The 22,730-nt window shown below is 41.0% G+C and overlaps 1 protein-coding gene across 8 annotated transcripts in view; it reads left to right on the forward strand.

Annotated features, from left to right (window-relative positions):
• Nucleotides 1-22,730, forward strand: part of PRRC2C (proline rich coiled-coil 2C) — a 69,085-nt gene that overhangs the window by 30,011 nt on the left and 16,344 nt on the right. For 5 of the 8 annotated variants that reach the window (XM_032192183.1, XM_032192186.1, XM_032192185.1 and 2 more), the window contains 13 exons: nucleotides 94-733; nucleotides 1,535-1,704; nucleotides 2,331-2,577; nucleotides 3,493-3,706; nucleotides 4,525-6,891; nucleotides 7,908-8,116; nucleotides 8,753-8,907; nucleotides 9,379-9,724; nucleotides 10,192-10,277; nucleotides 11,228-11,416; nucleotides 13,311-13,562; nucleotides 18,566-18,655; nucleotides 20,401-20,502. In XM_032192183.1, coding sequence (XP_032048074.1) covers nucleotides 94-733; nucleotides 1,535-1,704; nucleotides 2,331-2,577; nucleotides 3,493-3,706; nucleotides 4,525-6,891; nucleotides 7,908-8,116; nucleotides 8,753-8,907; nucleotides 9,379-9,724; nucleotides 10,192-10,277; nucleotides 11,228-11,416; nucleotides 13,311-13,562; nucleotides 18,566-18,655; nucleotides 20,401-20,502 — 5,067 coding nt within the window. The remainder of the gene's footprint in view (nucleotides 1-93; nucleotides 734-1,534; nucleotides 1,705-2,330; nucleotides 2,578-3,492; nucleotides 3,707-4,524; nucleotides 6,892-7,907; nucleotides 8,117-8,752; nucleotides 8,908-9,378; nucleotides 9,725-10,191; nucleotides 10,278-11,227; nucleotides 11,417-13,310; nucleotides 13,563-18,565; nucleotides 18,656-20,400; nucleotides 20,503-22,730) is intronic. The other 3 variants (XM_032192188.1, XM_032192187.1, XM_032192189.1) reach the window with 3 other exon arrangements.

Here is a 22,730-nt window from a genome sequence, read left to right on the forward strand (position 1 = left end):
AATACATCTGTTGGCTGTAGTTAAAATGCCCATTTCACCTTGCTGTTCTATATAATATGTGCTCTACCTAACTTAGTGATTTAAATATTGCAGCATCCTCCTCCTCCTGATCGCCAGATACCTGGAAGGCAGGGACCCTTTCCCCCTAAACCAGTACCAGATGAAGATGAAATATGGAAACAGAGGAGAAGGCAACAATCAGAGATATCTGCTGCAGTTGAGCGAGCCCGTAAACGACGAGAAGAGGAAGAAAGAAGAATGGAAGAACAAAGAAAAGCAGCTTGCGCAGAAAAGCTGAAACGGTTAAATGAGAAATTTGGCTGTATGACAAAACCCTCCCGAGAAGACCCTCTAAAAGAGCGAGAGCGGGAAAGAGAGAGAGAGAGGGAAAGGGAAAGAGAAAGAGAAAGGGAGCGGGAGCGGGAAAGGGAGAGAGAGAGGGAAAGAGAACGGGAAAGGGAAAAGGAGAGGGAGAGGGAAAGGGAAAAGGAAAAAGAGAGGGAAAGGGAGAGGGAGAAGGAAAAAGAAAAAGAAGAAAAAGAAAAACTGGAGAAAGCAAAAGAGCAAGAAAGGGAGAATGAGAAAGAAAAGGAGACAGAGACAGAAGAGAAAGAAAAGGAGGAGAAAGAAGAGGAGAAACCAGCAAATGAGGCTCCTGAGCCTGTAGAACCTGTGGCAACACCTGTAGTAGAAAAACAAGAAAGTGAAAGCAGGAATAACAAGGAAGAAAAAGGTATGCTTGCACACAAGTAGGAGTTGTCTTTCTTGAAGCTGAGCCACAGAGCATAGTAGTAATCTAAGAGTCTAATTTGAATACCTAATTAAGTGCATCAAGACCATTTATTTTCCTGGCACATTACAGCTGCTGACTGTGTCCTTTGAGCTAGACCTGTTTGGCCAGCTCATCAAAACGTTAAAGGAAAAATTGGTTCTGTGATTTAGGCTGGACATAAAAGAATGCAGGAAAAAAAGGCTTGCTTTCTTCTTGATAAGAGGGTCAGCAATTCATGTTGCCAAGAAGCAATGTAAATTATTTCAGCTATTCTGTTCTTTAAGAAAGCCTAGAGAAGTAGATGCGAAGAGCATGTTTAAAATTGGTGCATTTTTTTTGTAGTGGAGCTTGAATGCAACAGGAAAACTGTTATTAAACATAGTCTAACGTTTTTCTAAGCTTTAAATGGATAAAAGTGATTGTGAAACTGAACTTGGATGCATAAATAAGTTGATCCGCATTTAATATGGTAGCATTGATGCAGCACTTCTTAAATCACACAATATTACAACATAAATGACATCTGATTGCACAGCTTAAGTTTAAAAGGGATGCTGAGAGATGGATTAATGACAGTATTTTGAGGTGCTGTTCTTAACATTTTTGCATGTCTGTTTTGAGAACTAAAACTGTGAGGTTAGAGAAAGGTTATTCATCTTAGAGAGGTCCTTTATTTGATGCTCTGGTTAACATGAAATTATTGTAGTTTTCAGATGCACTCGTCTCACATCTGTTTGGTTTTGGTTTGGTTTGTTTTCTCAGAAGATCAGCCAGTCTTTACCCGACAAGACAGTGGTCGGAATGAGAAAGAGACTGCACAGGTGACTCATGAGAGTGAGCCAGATTCAGGATCTCAGCCACGTCCTGCTGTTTCCTCAGGCTATTCTAAACAGTTCCAGAAATCACTACCGCCAAGATTTCAGAGGCAGCAGGTAACTAACAAGTTCACTAAAATGATGTCTTTCTGCCTCATTCTAAATAAGAATGTGACTGTAGGGATTCTTTTTAAAAGTCTGAGGTGTTGGCTTCCAGCTTCTGTGATATCTATTGTATTGGCAGAATTTCCTTTGCAGTAAGCACTTCTCATCCCTTGCAAAATGTATAAGGGAGGACAAGACAAGAGAGGCTTTCAACACTGGCTGCTTTTTGCATCAATTGCTGGAAGTAGAGCTTTGCCCTGTGGATTCTTTTGGAAGCTGCTATCTGATTATCATTGTTTCTGCAGCTCTTCTTTAAAGGGCATGACACTCATGAATGTAATTTGCACTCAGTTCCTATGCTCTGAAGAGCACTTGTTATTCACAACATGCACAAAGTGTAGATTTTCCTATATCTCAGCCAAACACTAGTGAAACTGTAGTTACTCTAAATTGTCCAGCCTTTTTTTCCCCCTCCTTTTCTCCTTGTTCATCCTGATTCCTATTTGAGATTAATTTTCAGGATGCTTAGTATCCCAGAGGTGACTACACTTGTTGTTTCTAAGGGTTATTAATTCTGCTCAAGTCTTAATCTTTAAAAATAATAATTTAATCTTGTAATACTGTTTTCTATCATTCAGGAGCAGATGAAGCAACAACAGTGGCAGCAACAGCAGCAAGGTGTACTTCCACAGTCTGCTCCCTCCCAGCCCTCTAGTGGCCCTGTACCTCCTCCCCAGCATAGACCCCTTTACCAGCCGATGCAGCCACATCCTCAGCATTTAGCTTCAATGGGCTTTGATCCCCGGTGGCTAATGATGCAGTCTTACATGGACCCACGAATGATGTCAGGAAGGCCTGCAATGGATATGCCTCCAATTCATCCAGGTAAAATCTGGCAGCACGTTTGACTGTTGAACTTGCTCAGTTTTGAAATAGATGTCTTTCCTTAACCTGTGTCTAGTAATTGTAAATAGATAAGTTTTATAAAAAAGAAAACTACATTATTTGAGACTAAGTAGATTTTAGTGATACTGGGAGAATGATACAGTCATACATCAATGTATATCTTTGACTAGAAAGTAAAATCACAGCTTTCTCCTGTATCAAGGCATGTTAGTGACAGGGCTGTATTCAAAATGTCATTGTAAGCCTTACTTGGCTGCAAATATTAAAGCTGGCATGAGTTGGGTCATTACACTATAAAAATGGTGTGTTTAACCATTTATCTCTCGTGTTAGCACTTGGTAGCACTTTATTTAAAAAATATATCTTTTTTTTTATCTTGTGTACTAGCTAGCACCTTCAGAATACTTGCTATATTTCTGTTCTCAGATTCCTGGCACTAAAAGTCCTTTTTAACTTTTAGAATGGCTATCTGACTTGCAATTAGAAAAGCTAAATTCTTTAAAATGTTAATTTAAAACATAGACCTGTAGTCCTTAACAGGGTGCCATAAAACACTTGTATGTACACTCATCGTGCCTTTGCCATTTGGATCTTGCAGCAGAAAATTAATCCACAAGTTTACAGATGTACAGGCCTGGTTCCTTCCATTATAGTGGAAGCAGACAGCTTTTCATTTTGTTGTTACATAGGGTAAGGGTGGTGAATGATTTAATCATTCTGAAGTCATCTGGCAGTGAAAAACCGTTTGGTTCCAACAACAGAAGGTACAGAAAAAAGATAGGAGGAGAGAGAATAGTGCTTCTCAGGACCCCCTGATACCCTCTTTGTTTTATGAGCTAGGTCTCTTTGCTAATGTTAAATTGGTTTCAATTGTTGAAATTAAACCTGTTCCAGGAATTATGCCTCCCAAACCACTGATGAGAAGAGACCAGATAGAAGGATCAGCAGCTAGTTCGGATTCCTTTGACCACATAGCTCGCTCAGCAAGAGAGCACGCTGTTCCTTTGTCAGAGCCCCGCATGATGTGGGGGTCAGACCCGTACCCCCATGCAGAACCTCAGCAAGCTAGTTCTCCTCCCAAAGTGTTAGAAGAGACTGACAACTTGAGGTAAGCCTGAATTACCTACTCTTGTCACTTCTGAGCAATATGCGATAATGCACTTAGCTATGGAATTTATATTGTAAAATACTTTTTCAGCTGTAAATTCTGACCAAGTCACTGCTGCTTTTCACACAAAACTTTAAAAGGAGTTGTGACTGGAGGGACACAATGTACTTGGCACTCTCGTATAAGACATTCCTGCCCTATAGTAGGGTGTAGAAGGGCATTTTATCCCTTGTTTAGGATCCATAATCTAATTTGATGAATGGTGATTGCCATAATATTGTAAATTTTCAGTTTTGTGGAATGCTGCTGCAGTATTGTATCCTGTCCTTCATCTGCTTTCCTTCTTCCACATACAAGAGAGCTTCTGTCTGATACATCTTAGTTTCAAAAGTAGTGTGTTAAGTACAAGTGGTATAAACTGAGATAGTCCCTTTGGACCTTTGCTGCATGCTGGGCGGTCAGGAAGGCTTCCTCTACATCTTCAAAGTATCTCCCAGATTTTTTTTTTTTTTTTTTTTTTTTGCTGTACTGTGGTCTGCATGATACTTAGTGATGTTACCCTGCTAACCTGGGGGCTTGGTTTAAAGTACAGGTATAGCCATTAATACATTCCTAAAGCGAACTGTACATTCAACATTGAATTTTTAACCAGGGTAGAATAACATGGGTCTCTATAAAAATAGCAGACACTGAAAATGACTGTCTTATGTTTCCTGAAGCTGACATAAATCCTTCATGCAAACAGAAAATTATTTAGGCAAATATTTATCAATAAGAAATTTTCCCCCATTGTAACGTTTTTAATTGCCTTGTCTTAGGTCTGAGGCACACTTGGAGCAAGAACGAGTTGCTGTTCCCTCTGCAGCTTATCCTGTAGAACACAACCAGTTGGACTCTCATCCAAAGACAGACTTTTTCAGAGAATCGGGAGAGGTGGAGGTACAGAAGTTCCCAAGCAGGCCTTTGGAAGATGTACAGCCTCTCCAAACTGACACATCTAACACTGCAGCTAATTTCGAAGGAGTTGATGAGAATGTTTCACGCAGCTCTCCAGAAGAACTTGCCCCTGTGGGGGAGAGTCACTCTTCATTAAAGAGAAGCATTTCCCATGGTTCAAGTCATTCCCTAAAATCGGAAGAACAGAGGAATGAGACAGCAGCAAATATCCCTAAATTGATTAACAGGTCTGTTGAGTCAAAGGAGATAATTGAGAGAATTGAGGTTAAGCCAAAAAAAGAAGTTTTGATCAGTAATAGAACAACGGAAGGACCAAAACCTGAAAAAACCTTCAAACCGAAGTCTGAAACAAGATGGGGTCCTAGGCCAGGTTATGGCAGGAGAGAAGAAGGCAGTGATAGACCAGTAAGAAGATCGGGTCCTATTAAGAAACCGGTGCTTAGAGATATGAAAGAAGAGCGCGAGCAGAGAGAAGAGCGTGAGCAGAGGAAGGAGAAAGAAGGAGAGAAGATGGCTAATGAAAAACTGAGCAAATCTGAAAAAAGTGACAAAAAGGAAGCACCTCAAGTGCCAGTGCCTCAGGCTGAGCCAGAGACGTCTGCCTCTAGCAGTGCTCCTCTGGCTAAGAAGATAGTCCAGGATGCTGCCCCAACGCCTGCCAGCTCGGAGAGCAGTCAGCCTGAGACTGTGGTTAAAGTTCCAGTTCAGCCATCCACGCCTCCCGTCCCCCAGCAGCTCCCAGCTCCCCAGCCTGTTGCTGCTCCCCAGCTGCCCCCTGCCATCCCGCAGCAGCCGCCTGCTCAGCCCGCAGCACAGCAGCAGCCACAAGCTCAGCAGCCAGCTACCACGGTGAAGGAGGAAAAGCAGACAGAGAAGGCAGTTAGCAAGGAGATTGTGGAGAAGCCACGCTTAGAAACCAGGCCGGTGAAAAGAGAGCCTGGCTTACCACCTAGGACATACTGGAAGGAGGCTAGGGATAGGGACTGGTTCCCAGATCAGGGCTACAGAGGCAGAGGTCGTGGGGAGTATTATTCTAGAGGTCGCAGCTACAGAGGTTCTTACGGAGGACGTGGTCGGGGCAGCAGAGGCCATAACAGGGAGTACCCACACTACAGAGATACTAAGCCTAGATCAGACCACGTGCCTTCAGGGCCTGTTAGGCAGAGAGAAGAGAGTGAAACTCGCAGTGAGAGTTCTGACTTCGAAGTAATTCCAAAACGGCGGCGACAGCATGGTTCGGAGACTGACTCTGACAGCGAAGTTCACGAAAGTGCAAGTGACACTCTGCTTTCAGACAAAGAAAGCCTAATCAAAGGCAAGCACCCAAAAAGAGAGGAGAGAACCGATGGCAAGAAACCTATGAAGCCACTGTCATTCAAACCTGAAAACAATATCAGAGTAGACAACAGATCTCTAGAAAAAAATTATATAAGAGATGATGAGAATAAACCCAAACCAGGGTTTCTTCCGAAGGGAGAGCCTTCTAGACGAGGCAGAGGGGGGATGTATAGGCGTGGTGGTAGGGATCCTGGCGGGCGTCCTCCACGTCCATCCACAATAAGGAGACCAGCCTACAGAGACAATCAGTGGAACCCTAGACAAACAGAGATCATTAAAACAGAAGACGGGGAGCCTCCAAGGAGAAATGAACATTACGGTCCCATACCCGTTGATAAAAGACCTCCAAAGTTTGAGAGGAAGTTTGATCCAACCAGGGAGAGGCCACGAAGACAAAGGCCTGCTCGGCCTCCGAGGCAAGATAAGCCACCACGCTTCAGGCGGCTAAAAGAGAGAGAGGCTGCATCCAAGATAAATGAGGCAGTAACCAGCTCATCAACAAGTGCTACGGTCAGTAACACAGGTAATGAGCCCTCCAATGCTGCGCTGGAAGTCTCGGGAAGTAAGACACCAGACTTGTCCAACCAGAATTCCTCAGACCAGGCAAATGAAGAGTGGGAAACGGCCTCAGAAAGCAGCGACTTCAATGAGAGGCGTGAGAGGGATGAGAAGAAAACAGCAGATGTAGCGGCACAGGTGGCTGCAAAGGCAGGAGAAAACACTGGAGCTCCAAAAAGGGAAATAGCCAAGAGAAGTTTCTCTAGCCAGCGGCCTGGCATAGACCGTCAAAACCGACGTGGCAACAATGGGCCAGCGAAGCCAGGGAGGAACTTCTCAGGGCCTAGGAGTGAAAGGCGCAGTGGTCCTCCACCCCGAAGTGGAAAAAGAGGGTAAGTACCAGGTTCTAGAGGGAAGCAGGCATAGTTGGGGTTGTGTTGTCCTCTTGTGCTTTGCGTATGCACCTGTGTCTGTGTACTTTCTGTATTTGTTTATATGCAGACACTTAGAAAATGGAGTTAAGAGTGGAGTACTCCTATGAATGCACAATGTTAAACAAATTTAATAAAATATAGCCCTGTTTCTCAGGCTATGTTTCCCAAATTTTGGATGCAAGCTGGCATGTTAATGTGAGCACTTTTGCAGGTTAATACGTTGCAGCATTGCATTTGGCCTGCTGTATTTAAATCAATCACCTAACATAGAGAAGCATGTTGAGAAATGTTTGCCATTGAGAATAAACTTTGTTCTCCATATGGTCAATTTGATTGGAACTTGATAATTATCTAGTGTCACTGCTTGTCTGCTCTAATCTCTGGATTAAAAATATTAGGGCTTTCTGTCACTACTAGTCACTTAAATATGATGTGGAAGCAAAAGCTGGGTTTCCCAGGTGCCACAGCAAAGCTAGAATGCTGGTTTCTGACTAGTGGCTTCAGAGAGCTTTCGTCAAGGGAGCCTGTAAAACAGCTGTATTTTTATCCTTTTTACACTTGCTCACATTGGATACTGTAAGCTTCTATTTGTTTATTTTTACTTTTTCCACAGAAGGCTTTGCTAGAGTTCTGAACTGCATTCCTGTTGAGTTTTTGATGTTTCTGCCTTGACTGAGGCAGAGTTAACCTTAAAATTTAATTAGGCACATTTTTTTCTCTGATTTTTTTTTTTTTGGCAGCAGAACATTGGATATCTCACCAAAACAGCTTTTGCTGTTTAGCTTCTGCTTGTTCAGTTGCTGAAAGTGAATGTCTGGAGCCTACTAAGAAGTTGCACAGTAGACACTCACAACTCTATAATATGATTTGCTTTAGGTTGTTAGTTCCGTTCTTCATTTGTTCTGTGGCTAGTCATTAATTTTCTTAACAGAATTATGTTTTATGTTTTTTTTTTTTTTTTTTTTATAATGCAGGCCATTTGAAGACCAGACAGCAACTGTGCCGGGTGTTGATCCCACCACCACCAACTCTTTGCATCAGGAAGAAGGAGGTGTTACTGTTGCAGGTCAAAAGAGCACCAAGGATGCAAGTGGCAAAAAGAGAGAGGAACCTAAAGCTGGTCCAAAGAAGCCTAAGGAAAAAGTGGATGCCTTGTCTCAATTTGATCTTAATAATTATGCAAGTATGTATTGATAAGATACCAAGCTAACAAGAATTTTTAATTCTGCTAGCTTCTCTGGATATAGTGTTGGATGTTTAAAGCTTACAAAAGAGGAAAGATGGCTTTTTAAACACTAGAACAATTGCGTACTTTAGCATTGTCACCTTTGTCATATTTAAGTAATGTGTGTGCCTGTAAAAGGTGGCATACCTCATTTTTTTCATATAGATGAGAGTAATTTTGGTCTACCATCTAATCTTTACTCTGTCCTTCGGACCATTTTCCACCACAGTAATAATTTGCTTAACCTTCATAAGCAGATAGTGTATATCACTGAAACACAGCAAATATTCCAGACGGCTGTTCATTATTTTAAATTGCATTGTTTTAAGCAGTTTTAGTTCTTAGTTCCTGGAGAGTCTGGTACAGGAAGCTCCAGATTTTTAGTTTATAAATATCAATTTCCTGTCTTCAAGTTCACCAGTCTAAAGTTCTTGCACTTAGCAAGAAAAAACTTATCTTTATCGGGACCATCATCTCTATCTTCTTATGGGGAAATTGCTTCTACTCTGAAGTGGTTTTTGCTTGGTGTATTTTACTGTGTGCTGCATCTGAAGCTGTTAAAACAGCAGCCTCTATATCTTTCCTTTTCTATAGGTGTTGTGATCATTGATGACCACCCTGAAGTGACAGTAGTCGAAGACTCCCAGTCTAACTTGAATGATGATGGTTTCACTGAAGTGGTGTCGAAGAAACAACAGAAACGCTTGCAAGATGAAGAGCGCAGGAAGAAGGAAGAACAAACAGTGCAGGTACAAGACATGTTTGTAATGCAAAAGACCTTCTTGTGATACTGAGAATGTTGTGAAGCATGCAGAATCTTCATCCCAAGAAACTATGTATTTTCATCCCTTAAAGATAACTAGATAGTTGTATTAATACTTTATTTTAATTTTAAATGAAACTCATTTTCAGTGGGACATTTTAGGATTTTATACTTCTTGTTTGGGCCTTGTTGGGTAGGTGGAACTGGTAAAGTGGAAATGTCATTTCTTCATGCTTGTGTAAATCTTTATCAAATTGCTTGTGTATCAGTTGATCCCAAGAGGAAAATGGATGAGAAGTAAATCGTTGTTCCTCAGCTGAGAAATAAATCACTGTTCATGTGGTTAAATACCCGTTAAAAAGTTCATTTGAGACAGGCTTAACCAGTTTGCTTTTGCTGCTGTACAGCATACATACAGGCTATTAGCTGTAAGAGTAAAATTAGATTCCACTTCCAGGTTTGGACCAAAAAAGGATCAAGCGAAAAAGGTCGAGGTCAGAATTCCAAGCTGCCACCCAGATTTGCCAAAAAGCAGCAGCAACAGGCAGCAGCTGCAGCTGCGCAGCAGGCACAGGCTCAGGCACAAGCTCAGGCACAGTCTCCGTGTGCAACGCAGACTCCAGGTCAGCCACAGGCTTCTGTTCAGCCTCAAAACCAGGCTGCAGGAGGGACGGCGGCAAGCACGGAATACACAGTGTCAGGCAAAGTTCTGCAGAACACCCAGGCTCACAATGGTCTAGGAACTGAACTATGGGACAACAAGGTGCCTGCTTCAGCAGTTCTAAATGACATCTCCAAAAAATGTAAGTATTGTAGTTACTGGACACTGTTTGTCAGCTCTTTGTTGATGTCTTGCTTGTATCTGTGAAAGTATTTTGTACAGGGAGTAGAGGAGAGCTGTCCCAGGTGTAACACTGTAACCGAAGAACACCCCTGAAAAGAGATTTTTATGGAGTGATACTACTCAGTATTTTATGTTGTTGTCATATTCTTGTCACCCTTCAAAAAATCTGTGTTACTAGACTTGAGCAAGCTTCAAAATGTGATGATCCCACTTAATAAAACTACCTAGGGAGCATATTGTTAACTCCTGAATAGGCTAAAAATTTCTGAACTAGAACCTGGGTAATCAATACATCTAAAATTTAATTCTCCTCAGTCAGTTGGTAACTTCAGTCAAACGCATTTGGCAACTTCAGGGTTTTGTCTTGTTTTGGTTTAGGTTTTTATTTTTATTTTTATTTTTTTTAACTCTTTTCTCACTTACCAGTGGGACCCATTAGTCCACCTCAGCCACCTTCAGTCAGCGCTTGGAACAAACCTTTGACATCTTTTGGATCAGCTACATCTCCAGAGGTAAGGGTGAAAGGAAGAAAAATAACTCGTGCACAAAGCTTACCTAAATTATTTATCACTGGGATTGAGTACAGATTATCCATTTAGTCAGGCATCCGCATACTGAAACTAGTGTTTGTAGGATTCCATGAAGTAGGGAGATGGTACAGGAAGAGCACAGGACACAAGTGAGTGCTTTTATTGATTGCAAAACAGAAAAAACGCTTTGTTAATCAAACCTCGGCTTCTCACAGCTTCTGTTGATAGCTGCTATGCAGTGTATATTTTCAAGTTAAAATACTGTCTAGTTTGCATGTGAACACTTGGTACAGTTCAGTAATAGAAACAGGATGCCTCCAAGGAATCAAATGGTTTTATGTCCCTGCTTTAAGCAGAGATGCAATAAGTAGTAGATGGCTTCTAACCACAGGAGCTCTACTTATCCCCTGGAATTTCCATAGCCCTAACTACTGTATAGTCCTGTGGTTTAGTTTTCTTGGGCTGTATTGGCCTTCTTGACTTCATTGTTTTAAACTGTTAAGGATGTCTTTAGTCTCTTACAACACCATTGTGACTGCATAAGGAGATCTATAAATCTTTAGTCTCCTATTGTTTCTCTTGAACATTAATTTTGAAGTTTTGGGAGAATATTGTGAAAATTAATCCAGACGTTTTATTATTGTACTTGTCTTTCTCCTCTTCTCTACCAGTTTTTCTTGATCTTGTTTAATTATTTTTTTATTGCTTTTTCTTTTTTTCCTCCTCTTGAGCTCTTATAAACAGTAGGAAGTTGAGGAGGAGGGAATGTGCTTTCATACGTTGTTTATTCCTCTTGCAAATCTGTTGCAGTCACAAATAATGCTTTTGCTGTGGTGTTCAGCTGAATGTATTTGGTGCTCTTTTTTGAACCAGTGGCAATGTACTGATTTAAAAGTCTTTTGAAACATGTTAAATGCTTGCCTTTTAAATAGGGAACAAAGCCTGGGCAAGAAGGTGGAGTTGAGCTTGGTATAGAAACTATTCAGTTTGGAGCCCCAGCTTCCAGTGGCAGCGACAATGAAGTTGGCCCTGTACTTTCTGAGAAGTCAACTGACAAGCTACCGGAACCAAAAGAACAAAGACAGAAACAGCCACGGGCTGGACCCATCAAAGCACAAAAGGTAAAAGGTCATATCTTAGAAGTACAAACTTTTAAATAGCAAAGAAATTGATCCAAAAAGAGGTTACAAGTAATTGATTTAAAAATGGAATAAAATACTCATTCAGTTAGGACTAGACCTATAAAAGTTGCCTTCCACATTTGTATTTCCTAAAATAATCAAGTGGTTCTTGGAGAGAAAATGAGGAAGTGCATGTAAACAACATCTTAACCTAGCAAAGGTCATCCATTGACCATTTGGGGCAGGACAGTCTAGAGCAGGAACACGGTTATGGATTTGTGATACCTTTGTTGGGAGAGTATGGATGCAATAGGGTGTTTTTGTTTTGTAGCTTGGGTTTCTTGGTTTACTCCTGTGCTTGCTTTGCTCAGGCTTTCTGAGTGGTCTTGGCGCAGGCTATTTCTGTCCTGGCTCTGCCTCCAGTTTCAGTTTTTCCTGCCTGCCTTCTCCCCACGTACCACCGCTCCCAGCCAATGGTGGGTGCATGGTGCTCGTCTTGGTAATCCAGCTACAAAACTAAGCAAAGTAATACATCAAATTGCTGGGAAAAAAGTGTTTTGGGGAAAGGGAAGAACGCTAGAGCCACTAATGAGAAGTCTCTAAGGCACAGATGTGTAGATAATTAATTTTTTGTAACTAATCCAGGAAGAGTGAATAGGTAATCAGACTTAGCTCAATTAAAACGTTTCTCACTCGTCCTCCAGAGATTTAGGTATTCTAGTCAATCATCTTGTATTTCTATTGTTACGACTCACAAGGAGTAATACTTTCTCCTCCTGTCATTTAGATTACACTTAGTGATCTTTAAGATTATTGTTATTACTTTCCTCTTAGCAATTTACCTTTTGAAGTGCGACCATAGTGTCTGGAGGAATTTCTTCAGTTAACTGTTATAGTAAAAAGTATTTGGAGTGAAGTATGTCTGATGATCCTGACTGCTGCATTGCAGAGCTTAGGCATTCACTTCTACAAGTGCTTTCTTCCTTCCCTCTGAAGGCATTCTCTAGTCTTTACTGGCCTCTTGAGGGTACCAGACACCTTAGGGCAAACTCCTGCCCTCTCCAAACCCCAAAAACATATTTTTAAAGGGTCTTTATCTATTCCTGAAACAGATGGCTTGTATTTATAGAGACCATACCAGCAGCTTCTGGTTTTCAAGTATCAAAGCCGAAGCGATAGGATTGTAGGGACTGCCTTTAAAGAATTTTTGTGCTGCTCTGTAGTGAGATGGGCTGAGTAGTCTCAGCCAGAAAGGATATACCTCTTCAAATAGAACATTCAAGTTCCCTGAGGTCCTTCATTCTGCTTTAATTCAGCTGCACAAAAAGGAACTACTGAATTACAGCAGCTACTTTAGCCATAGTGATTACAATATAAGGCAACACTTGAATGTGGGTGGTTTCTTGGTTTGTTTTTTTTATGGGTATTTCTTTAGTGCTCAGTCACTAGGAAGAAATGTTGCCACATGCATACATTGAAACATCAGCAAATGAAGGCAGAGTCTTTTGTTCTAGTTTGCTGGAGCCCTGTAAAATTCTGAGACTCTGAAAATTAAAGTTACCTATATTTATATGAAGTCTTGTGGCTTCCTTACTTTTTTGTGCTTGTAAGAAAAGTCAAAATCATTTTCTATCAATTTTATAGATGTTATGTTAGTTGAACTCTGCCACTTCATATAATACATCTTGCTTGAAAACAGTGTTGGAAAATTGCAATGTTCAAAGGGGATGCATTTCACGTACTTAGTGCTAACTTATTCTCAGTTGGTTTATATATTAGAAAATACCTGTTGGGAAAGTTTTGTTAGATTTAAACAAAATTATTTTAAGCATGTGGGAATATTCTTGTGGGGACGTAAGGGGAAGACATAACTGACAAGTTAACGCTAACTTAGCTTCCAGACTTGAGTCCGGTAGAAAACAAAGAGTATAAGCCTGGTCCTATTGGGAAAGAGCGTTCTTTAAAGAACAGGAAGGTGAAGGATGCCCAACAGGGAGAGCCTGAGGGACAGGAGAAGCCATCTCCCACCTCTGTCAGAAGTCCAGAACCTGTCACTGCAAAGGAAACCAAAGCAACGAGTGAACTGAGCACGGAAATAGGAACAATGATATCTGTGTCTGCTCCAGAGTTCGGAACAAACACAAAGGTAAGAAAAACATTGAGAAATTACAGAGTGCTGTATGTGAAATAAGATTTCCATTATTTAATTGACATTTGGTTGCCTGCTGGTGGTAGTTACCTGGACAGCAGAGCCCACTGTATAGCAGATTTGAAACAAGTAGGTACTGCTTGAATTTTAGCAGTTCTTTGGAAGTAGTATGAGGATGTGCTGTCTGTCATGCTCCTGTACAGAGATTGGCTTGGAAAGTTTTAAAGACTTCTGCTGTCTTTCGAACATGAAAACCGTCCTGATGCTTTTCTTGCTGTGGAGAGTGACACTGGAGCCTGGTATAGGCAGATTCTGGGAACTCAGGTCTTGAGCATATTTGTGGTATATGCAAGGTGAGAGCTCGAGTTTCAACAGAGAACTGCAGTAATGTGCCCAGTGGTTGGCTGAGTGCATGGATGACCTGAGGCTGTGAGTTAGGGATTGTTCTGTGGGGGGGGAAAAAAAAAAATAATCTTTGAACTAGGAATATGCTAAAGCATTTGATGAGGCTTGTTCAGTTTATCCAAAGGCTCTGTATGTCAGTTCCTATTGGCTTGGATATTGTCACGGTATATCCCCTCGCAGGACCCCTTCAGGATACGCAGGACTCATGGTAGTTGTCTGCATGGAAGTCCTCTGACTTCTATCCAGTGAGGTGGTGACTTGTTGTCAGGTTTCATTGTTCTACAGCTCCGTTCTTGGCTGTGATGCATTGATAGCACTGCGTTGTTCATGGAGAGGCTCTCCTGCTTGCCTAATGGCCTGTTTAGAGACTGTCTTCACTTCTGGCAGCCGTGTGTCTCAATCAAGAACTGTGTGTGCTCTTTCTCAAATGCAGAGGCCTTGTAGTTGGAGTAGCTCCTCGTTAATAGTTGCACCTGCCTTGGTAAAGGGAAAATGCGTATTGTATGTTTGCAAAGCAGTTAAGAGATTAGGCTCGAGTTTGTTGCATGCTGTCTCAACCTGTCTTTTCCTTGTCTTAAGCAGAAATCTTCTGACACCATTTAGGAAAAACTCCTTTGCAGAAGTTTCACTAATAGTTGAAGAACCTGAAATGCAGATCACTCATGATTTTATCTGTTTTTAAATCTGCAGCTTGTTTGTTTGTTTTTAAGGAAAAATGAAGTAGTCTTAGCAGGTTTTTGCCAAGTTGTCCTGCAAGCAGAAGATGCTATTGCAATTAGATCATGTGCATATCAAGTGTTAATGGGGATATTTGTTTCCTACGTATTAGCTGCAAACTTGATTTTGGCAAATAAGTATGAAAATGCAATGCTGGGATTTCTCATCCTTCCTAGCAGTTCTTGTCTTCTGAGTAGATGTGAATGCTAACAACATAAGCCAGAACTGGATGAAGTGCTGCTCTTGTATGCAGAATCAGAAACGCACGCTGTAAACACCAAATTTTTCAAATATTTGGTAAGGAGGCTATTTCTATTTTGCTTTTTCACCATCTCTCAAGCTTTAAGATAAGAGAAGGAGACTCCTTTTCTAAGCCTCCTGCAGAATAGGAAACATCCTTGATTACTCCAGACTAACTTGCTGGTGAGTAGCTCTGCCGAAGTAAATCAGTATCATGTCTTCTCTGTAAACATTTGAAAAGAATGAGATCTTCAAAAGGGAGGTCTGAATTTTGTGCCTTTCTGTCCCTAGGTAAATGCAGGTTGCTAAGGTGCTTTGAATTAGCATAGCATTAAAATGTCTTCCCCTGAGAAGGAGGCTTGACCGAATTGAAAGGAAATCTTCCAGTTTGTGCTGGATTTGCAAATTTCCAACAATCTCCTTCTTGCTTTAAGTGGCTACTAATAGAAGCATTTAATACATGCTGTAAATAAGCCTAAAAATTCCTGTCTCCATAGTTCTAGCTTTGCTTTTGAATTCCTTTGCCGTGAGTAGTTCTCTGGGCATCACTAGGTTTTCTAGGAAAGGGGTGGTTGTGTTTTGTATTTAATTCTATTGAAGTTGAACCAACAACCTGCAGATGTATTAGAGAAGTTGAACTTAATCTGGATTTCACAGAAATAAACCCATCTTGCTACTTTTTGAAGTGCCTTTTGAAATAGCTTTAAATACTGAAATAGCTTTATTAGTCCTGGAACTGATTTGTATTGCAGCAGCTTTCTCATGTCTTCGCAGCATTGTCTTCCCTCATTAATGAGGGAAGAAGTGACAACATCTTTAATCCGTTGTTTGAATGTCAGGTGTTAATGTTGTTAGCAAACACAAATGATTTATCGATGGACAGTCATCCTTCTTGGGAGACTACTGCTGAGATACCAGCAAGGCACACTTTCTTTAGTGTATTTGTTGATTTTAATGTTTATGAGAGTCAAGCGAGCTGTCTGTGTTCAGAAGCAGAAGCTTTGCAGGAATACGTCATCCATCCCAAAACAACCCCCTTAATAACAGCGTGTGAACTTAACCATACAGGTCTGTTCTACCTGAGAAACTGCAAATATAAATCACCTCATATTAATGAGCTGTTTATCAGGAATGTGAGTGTGATGCTGTGAAGCAATTCCAGCTGGTTTTCTTGGGTTTTGTAGTATTTTTGGAGTAAAACCAAACTGTTACACAAGTGTCTAGATTGGATGAGACACCTTTAGTGTTCCCTCAGCCCTCCATCTCAAACTAGTTTTGAAGCTTTCAAGTCACAGGAGTGATCAGTAACTGGTTGTGGATATGGCAATGAAATGTTTGTGTAAGTAGTTGATAAAGGTTTGTCTTTTGGAGGTGATGTCAAAAAGGACACTTGCTTTACTTGAGAGTATGGTTTTTGAGATGGTTCAGTGTCTGACAAGCTCTCTGGGTTAGATGATTTCCATGAAGCAGGAGCAAACCAAACATTGAGGAAATATTAATGATTTGTAGTCCCCTGCTCCTTTGTAGCAAGGTCACCTCTGAGGTCTACTGTATCCTTTTGCTCACAAAGTCACAAGTTTGTGATCTCTTCTTTTTGAGCAAAGTAGGTAGTTATAAGAAATTTGCCTGTTTTTTCTTCAGATGTAAGTACCCTGTAGGTAACTTCCAAAAAACGTGTACAGCTTTTTGCTTTTGCTGTTATTATAGTTACTAATTTATATCAAACTATTCAGTTGGGTTCTTCAGTAAAAGTTGTACAGAAAGTTCATTTTAATTGAACTAGGAAAGCTTATGGTGATGGTCGAGATGTAAAAGACTAGACTTTATCAGTAAATGAAGGATGATGGTTAACCAACCTATGACTTACGAAGTGGTGTTCTTACAGTTGAATTTCTGTCTTATCTGCATGTTTGGGATGTAGCTCATCCTTGTACCACAGCTCAGCATTGCACATACGCTTGTAAGGACACCAGAGTTGATGTGGCAGTTTCGTATTTAATTTTCTTCTAACCAGGAAGCTGGTGAGTTACACTTCATTAGAAGGACCTTGTGATTAAAGCAGCTTTATGTGCTTGCTTCATTCTACCCAAAGGGAAGTTACCCACTGGATTCAAAGAGTAGCGTGCAACTTGCAGCTTGGTAGTTTGGAGTGTGGAAAATGTGTATCTGGTATCCCACCAGTTTAACAAGGGAAATAAATAACTACACAGAGAAATAGATTTTCTGTTTCCATCATAAATACAACAGTGTGCACACTGTACCCTCTCTTACCCTGTTATTCTTGAGCTTGTTTTTCTAGGCTTTTAGCAAAATAAGCTTATCTTTTTAGGAGGATTCTTTGTTACTTGCTGGTTAGTATCTTGACAATTCAATTGCTGTGTTAGGAGACGTTGCCATAGGCTCCAGCAGTGAATCAAATGTGCACTTTTTCATAGTTTATCATACTGGCTGAATGCCATTGAGCATAATCTCTCTTGTGCTTTCAAAATTATTGTGTTGGCAACACCAGGCACTCATCAGCAATTCTGCTGCTAATTTATCCTTCAGTTACCTCTTGGTGTTTGGTTCTGTAATAGATAGAGCCTGTCCTGGGCTTGCAGTGGTTGTTGGTGAATGAGTCTTGGCTAATTCTGAGTTGTTTGGTCACACCGTTTATCTAATAGTCTCTGGGTCAGATTCTGATAATACTTGCGGTTCTGATAACACTTGTTTGTCTAGAATACAGTCAGTTTTAAATATCCCTTCACAAGAACTAAAAAACAGTGCTAAATGTGGCTTTAGAGAGAAGTACCAGTGCATTTTTTTTCATTATAGGTCATTCTCTAGAGAGCTGGCAGTGTCATCAGTTAGATGCTTTGATCAGGGAGTTTAGAGTTACCACATCAACAGTCACTGGCTACATCTAAGTCCATGAAAATGGATTTGATTCATGGCACATGTTATGGTCCACTTACCTGTGATAATAAATAAGCTTCAAGGAAAGCCTCTGAGTGAATTGGAGACTTCACCCCTTTTCTTCCTTTAAATCACTGCCTGGTGCAGAAACTGGGAGGCAGACCTTCACTGTCTGGAGAAACTGTGTCTTAAGACTTTGAGACAGGACTTAAAGAAAATCGTTCAGTCGAATGGCAGCCATCCCTGCGTTCTCTTTTTAATCTGGAAGGCCTTACTTGTGATAGATTTACCCAAGAGATTCCTGTTTGTTTAAAGCTACAGAAAGCTTTTGGCTAATATATTGTGCTTTTTGAATGTAGTGCGCTAAAAGTGCCTAGAGGTAGCTAAAGCATCTAGGGTGTCGGATGATAGCTGGTTACACCACCACATTTCCATTTGCCTAGTGTCCTGGCACTCCATCACTTCACGTATCCTTGCTTTAAAGACAGTATTTTGGCTCATCTCCAGGCATATGTTGTGAGGTCACGAGGCAGACTGTAATCTCCCCAAAATTCTCCTGACCTCAGTAGTAATTCAGCAACAAGAATTGCTGGACATGCTTTCCGACAAGCTTTTGGGGCTGAAACTCTAACTTTCTGTTGCATGATAAGCTTTCCTTCCAAAGAAAGGATGACCTGTCCAAAAAAACTTAAAATCTGATTTAGGTAAGGGAGATATTTTAATGGAATTATTTTTCTTCACAGGAGTCTGTAACAGACTACACTACACCTTCTTCTCATCCTAACACAGTGGCTACTAGCAGTACAAAAATGGAGGAGACTTTGGTGACGAACGTAAGTCTATTGTAGTGATCGACTTGACTTGGAAGACAAGGAAATATTTTTGCACTTCTTTAAAGCACAAAATACTGCCTTCAGTAAACAAGTCACTAGAGTTTCTTTCATGATAACTAGCCGTGAACTATCCAGTAGTCTTATTCTGAAGGACAGTTGGTTCATTTAATATCTGTTCTGGAATTCTTCAGATATTTCCTTATTTTGTGAACTACCACTATGAGCTGAAGAGCACAAACTGGAAAACATCTAGGGACGATTAAAAACAAAAATGAAAAAACAGGGATAAACATAATCAGTGTGTTCTCAGCAGCAGTTGGGGCTTGAACCTGGTATAAGTAGCAAAGGTCTGTAGGTGAGTTTGAAGAAAGGCTTTTAGAAACAGAGCTGTTTAGAACTGTAGCTGGAAATCACAGTGCTTGCATGTGAAGGGAGCAGCTTAATGGTTTTTGAAAGCATACAGCAGGATTTAAACTGTTCAATTGCTATAGAGATGTGATATCTGCAGTCCTCACAAAGCCGATGATGCTGGCTGTGTGCGTGTGCTGGACCAATTGAGAGGACCAGCTGGATTGTGTGTTGTAGCAGAGTCAAGTTTGTCTTGAGCTTGCTGGTACCAGGCTGGGGACTTGGATCTTGTTATTTTTGTTGTTCGAGTAGCAGAAATACAATTGGCTCAGCATTGAGTCGCTTGTTGTTTGGGGGAAGGAAGAATCAATAGTAGAATCTCAAGATTTTACAAATATGTCTCTGAATTCCATCTAAGAAATGCTTTTAAGCTTACTGCAGCATCCTTTAATGCGGTTTTGAAGCAATATTGGTTGAACTTACTCTTCTGCTGGATTTTCTGGTGGTGTTGTGGTTTGTGCTTTTGGTGGTTAGTGGAGAAGATTGAATTCTTTTGCATAAATGGTGTTAGTGTGTGCTCCATTGTGGCAGGTTGGAGTTGGATTTGCAATGCAGGATATAGGGGCTTCAGGCCACAAACGATCTGTGCTATCATCTGCTTCAGAGCTTCAGTATCTGTCTTTTGGATCAGCCTCATCTCATTGATAGGTGGAACTCTGTTAGCTGTGCTCTTTGAGTGGAGAAAAAACTGATCAGAAGGAGTAGGCTGGCCACTGCAGTGTTTTTGATGCGTTCCATTTAGAACATCAAGGAAATCCATCAGTGTTTTCTTCCATACAGATAGAAATAGCTTTCTGTCAAGTTTATTTCCCTGAGTTTGACATCTTTCATCTTTTGAAAGAGAAAATAACTGAATTCAGTTATTGGATGACAAATCTGTTTTGATTTGTTTCATGGTCCTATGACTTTGAAGATTTGTAGCTTCCTCTGTTCAGAAACTGCATCTTAGAACTTGAGAGGTCACCAAACCCCGTGTACCGTACTGGTACGGAAGGGGCCAAACTTGGCTTGGGAAGAATTTTTGTATACCGGGAAAGTAAAATGGTGCTTCAAAGTAAATCCCAAAGCAGCTAATTGGTATTTGTTTATGCAGAAGACAAGGATGCTTCAGAACCCTAGTCTTGAGTCTCTTTTAAAGAGAGATAAGAAGCATCTCAGCACCTGCTGAACGGCCTTTTCCCACCTACTAAATTTTCACCTTATTTTATCAAAACCTCCCTGCCAAATGCTCAAGCCTTGAAGAAGTTGTAGCTCACTTAATAAAGCTTGAGCTTTGCTTTTCTGGGGCTTTCGTAATAGACGTAGTTAGAATGTGATGTGTGTTGCCTGCCTTTCAGGTGCCCCTGCCCCACACCCTTCCCCTCCCTAGGAGGGAGACTCTACAACAGAGCTCCAGCCTAACTCCAGTTTCTCCCGCTACCGTCGACCTCACCCTCAAGGTATGTACCACATCCCTCTAAGGGTTGTTTTCTTGCATGCAGGGGAAAGTTAATGGAGAACTTGCTGGTAAACCTTTTTTTAGAGCCTTCCTTTGTTTCCTCTGCTGAACTGCTTTTGCATATAAACGGATGGCTGAAACACAAGACTGTATCAAAGGATGCATTTAAATTCTAAATTTCTAACCCCATTTTGCATTAACACTCGGCATCAACCAATCTTGGCTCCCACTGCCCTGAAAAAGGATCCTAGCATTTTAGTGTTGTACCATAGTGCTCATGACAAACCATCGGAATCCGATTTATTTTTACCTTTTGGTGTGTGTGGCATAAAGAAAGTTGCTCAGTTTGGTATTAAAGGCTACAAAGAGTTGCTTGGTAAGCCAAGCTTGATTTTCGTAGCTGTAAGATTTTGGTGCAGTGATCCTGTGTTTTGAGTTGGATGGCTGAAGTTCTACATGCTGCAATGTAGGTGGCGTGTTGGTGACTGAAAGGCAGTTTGATCAGCTAGTCAGAACATGCTTTGTTGTGTTGTAAATGTTCCGTTGTTTTCTGCTCTTCAGTGTAGAGCAAGTGTGGAGAATATCTTGAGTAGCTTTTCCCCGTTCTGATGGATTTCGGATGGTGTGCATTGTATAACTCACTAACATAGTATTGGTCTCTAGCTTTGCTACCGTATCTTTAGAAGTTTTTGGTCTTGGGGTGTGTTAGGTCTGCTTTGTGACTGTGACTGCAGGTGACTGAACTAGTAGAAACATTGCTGCATCTAGTGTTGAGAGTGACGTTTGAAATTAGCTTCTCTAAATTTAAACAAAAAAAAAAAAAAGCTGAGAACAGGGAATGGGTGCAGAACTAACACTTTGGAGAAATTTACTTGTCAATCCTGGTGAGACTTCAGTCTTGCCAGCATGGTTTGACAGCTGCTTGCTCACGTTCTCTATGGGTGATAGCTATTAATGATCTCGTGTTGAATCTTTGCTCTTCTTTTGTTAACACCTTTTTTCCTGGGGAAAAAAAATGTAACCACTTTAAAACAATAGACATCCAGGCCTGAAAAATGGGGAAAGGGATGGAGAGGGATGAGTAAATTAACAAAAATATCTGGTTTTCTGTTGCATTCTTATGTAACAAATTATCATAATCTGACTTTCTGGCACCTGAAAGTATTTTTCTGAAATAGCAGTTTCGAACTGGTTAGCAGCTGGATTCCTACATAATACAGGTAGGAACATTACTATGGCACGATGCCACAAAGAATGTGATGCTGCTCAGCTACAGAGCAGCCTGCCCTGCTCACTTGTGTTTTGTTCTGCAGTTCTGGTGTCAGTGGTTTTATTCATTTCTCAGTGGATGATAAGTCTTGGATGCGTGATAACAGAATATATTGCAGATAGGTGTTTTAAGGTACAAGTACTTTGTGATCAAAAGCTGAACAGAAACACATTTAAAATTAGCTTTGACTCAGTGTTCCTTTCTCCAGCTGCTGGAACACTCCTTCCTTTTTGTAACTGTTGAAGGCAACAAGCTTGTTTTGAAGCACACTGACACTGTCACTTCCACAGAAGGCCTTCTGGCCCAGGCAGAGCAGAGCTGCTCTTTCTCTCCTTGCATTTGATATAATCCTTGCTTTTAAAAGGTACTTTTGGAGCCACAGAAAGCAAAGCATTCCCTTCCCTCTTTTAAAAGAGCAAAGTCTCTAAGCTCTGCCTCCAGAAAGGGATAATCCTCTCTCATATCCTCTTTTTTCCATCCCCTATCACAGAAAGCAATCTGTGAGGAGGCTCAGATGAGGAACTCGGCCAAAATTGTTCCAACTATTTCACATCATTCTGCAAGGGTGTAGGTGTAAGGTGCTCATCTGAGAAAGCTTGTTGAGCACTGTTTTCCTTGCACCAACTTCACTAAAGAAACCTTTAGTAAAGTAGACATCCCAAAAGCACTTACCTGCCACTGCTTTTGCTAGTTAGGATGCTGAGAAAAATAAAGTCCAAAGCCATCTCAGACTGAAGTGCCTGGCTCCCTTTATGTTCCAGAGTTCAATCTAAAATTTCTGTGTAGGCACCAGAGTCTGGAATCTGGCATTTTTGGCTTTCTTTTGCCAGTCACCTAAATATTGGTTTACATAAGGATATTTGCCTAACCATTTTTCTCCAGTTAATTTCTTGTGTAGTGGGTACTGGAGCGTTAATGTGATGCGAATGGCCCTGATGGGTCAACAGTGAAGCAGCAGC

The sequence above is a fragment of the Aythya fuligula genome, chromosome 8, assembly GCF_009819795.1.
Source record: "Aythya fuligula isolate bAytFul2 chromosome 8, bAytFul2.pri, whole genome shotgun sequence".
Classification (NCBI taxonomy): Eukaryota; Metazoa; Chordata; class Aves; order Anseriformes; family Anatidae; genus Aythya; species Aythya fuligula.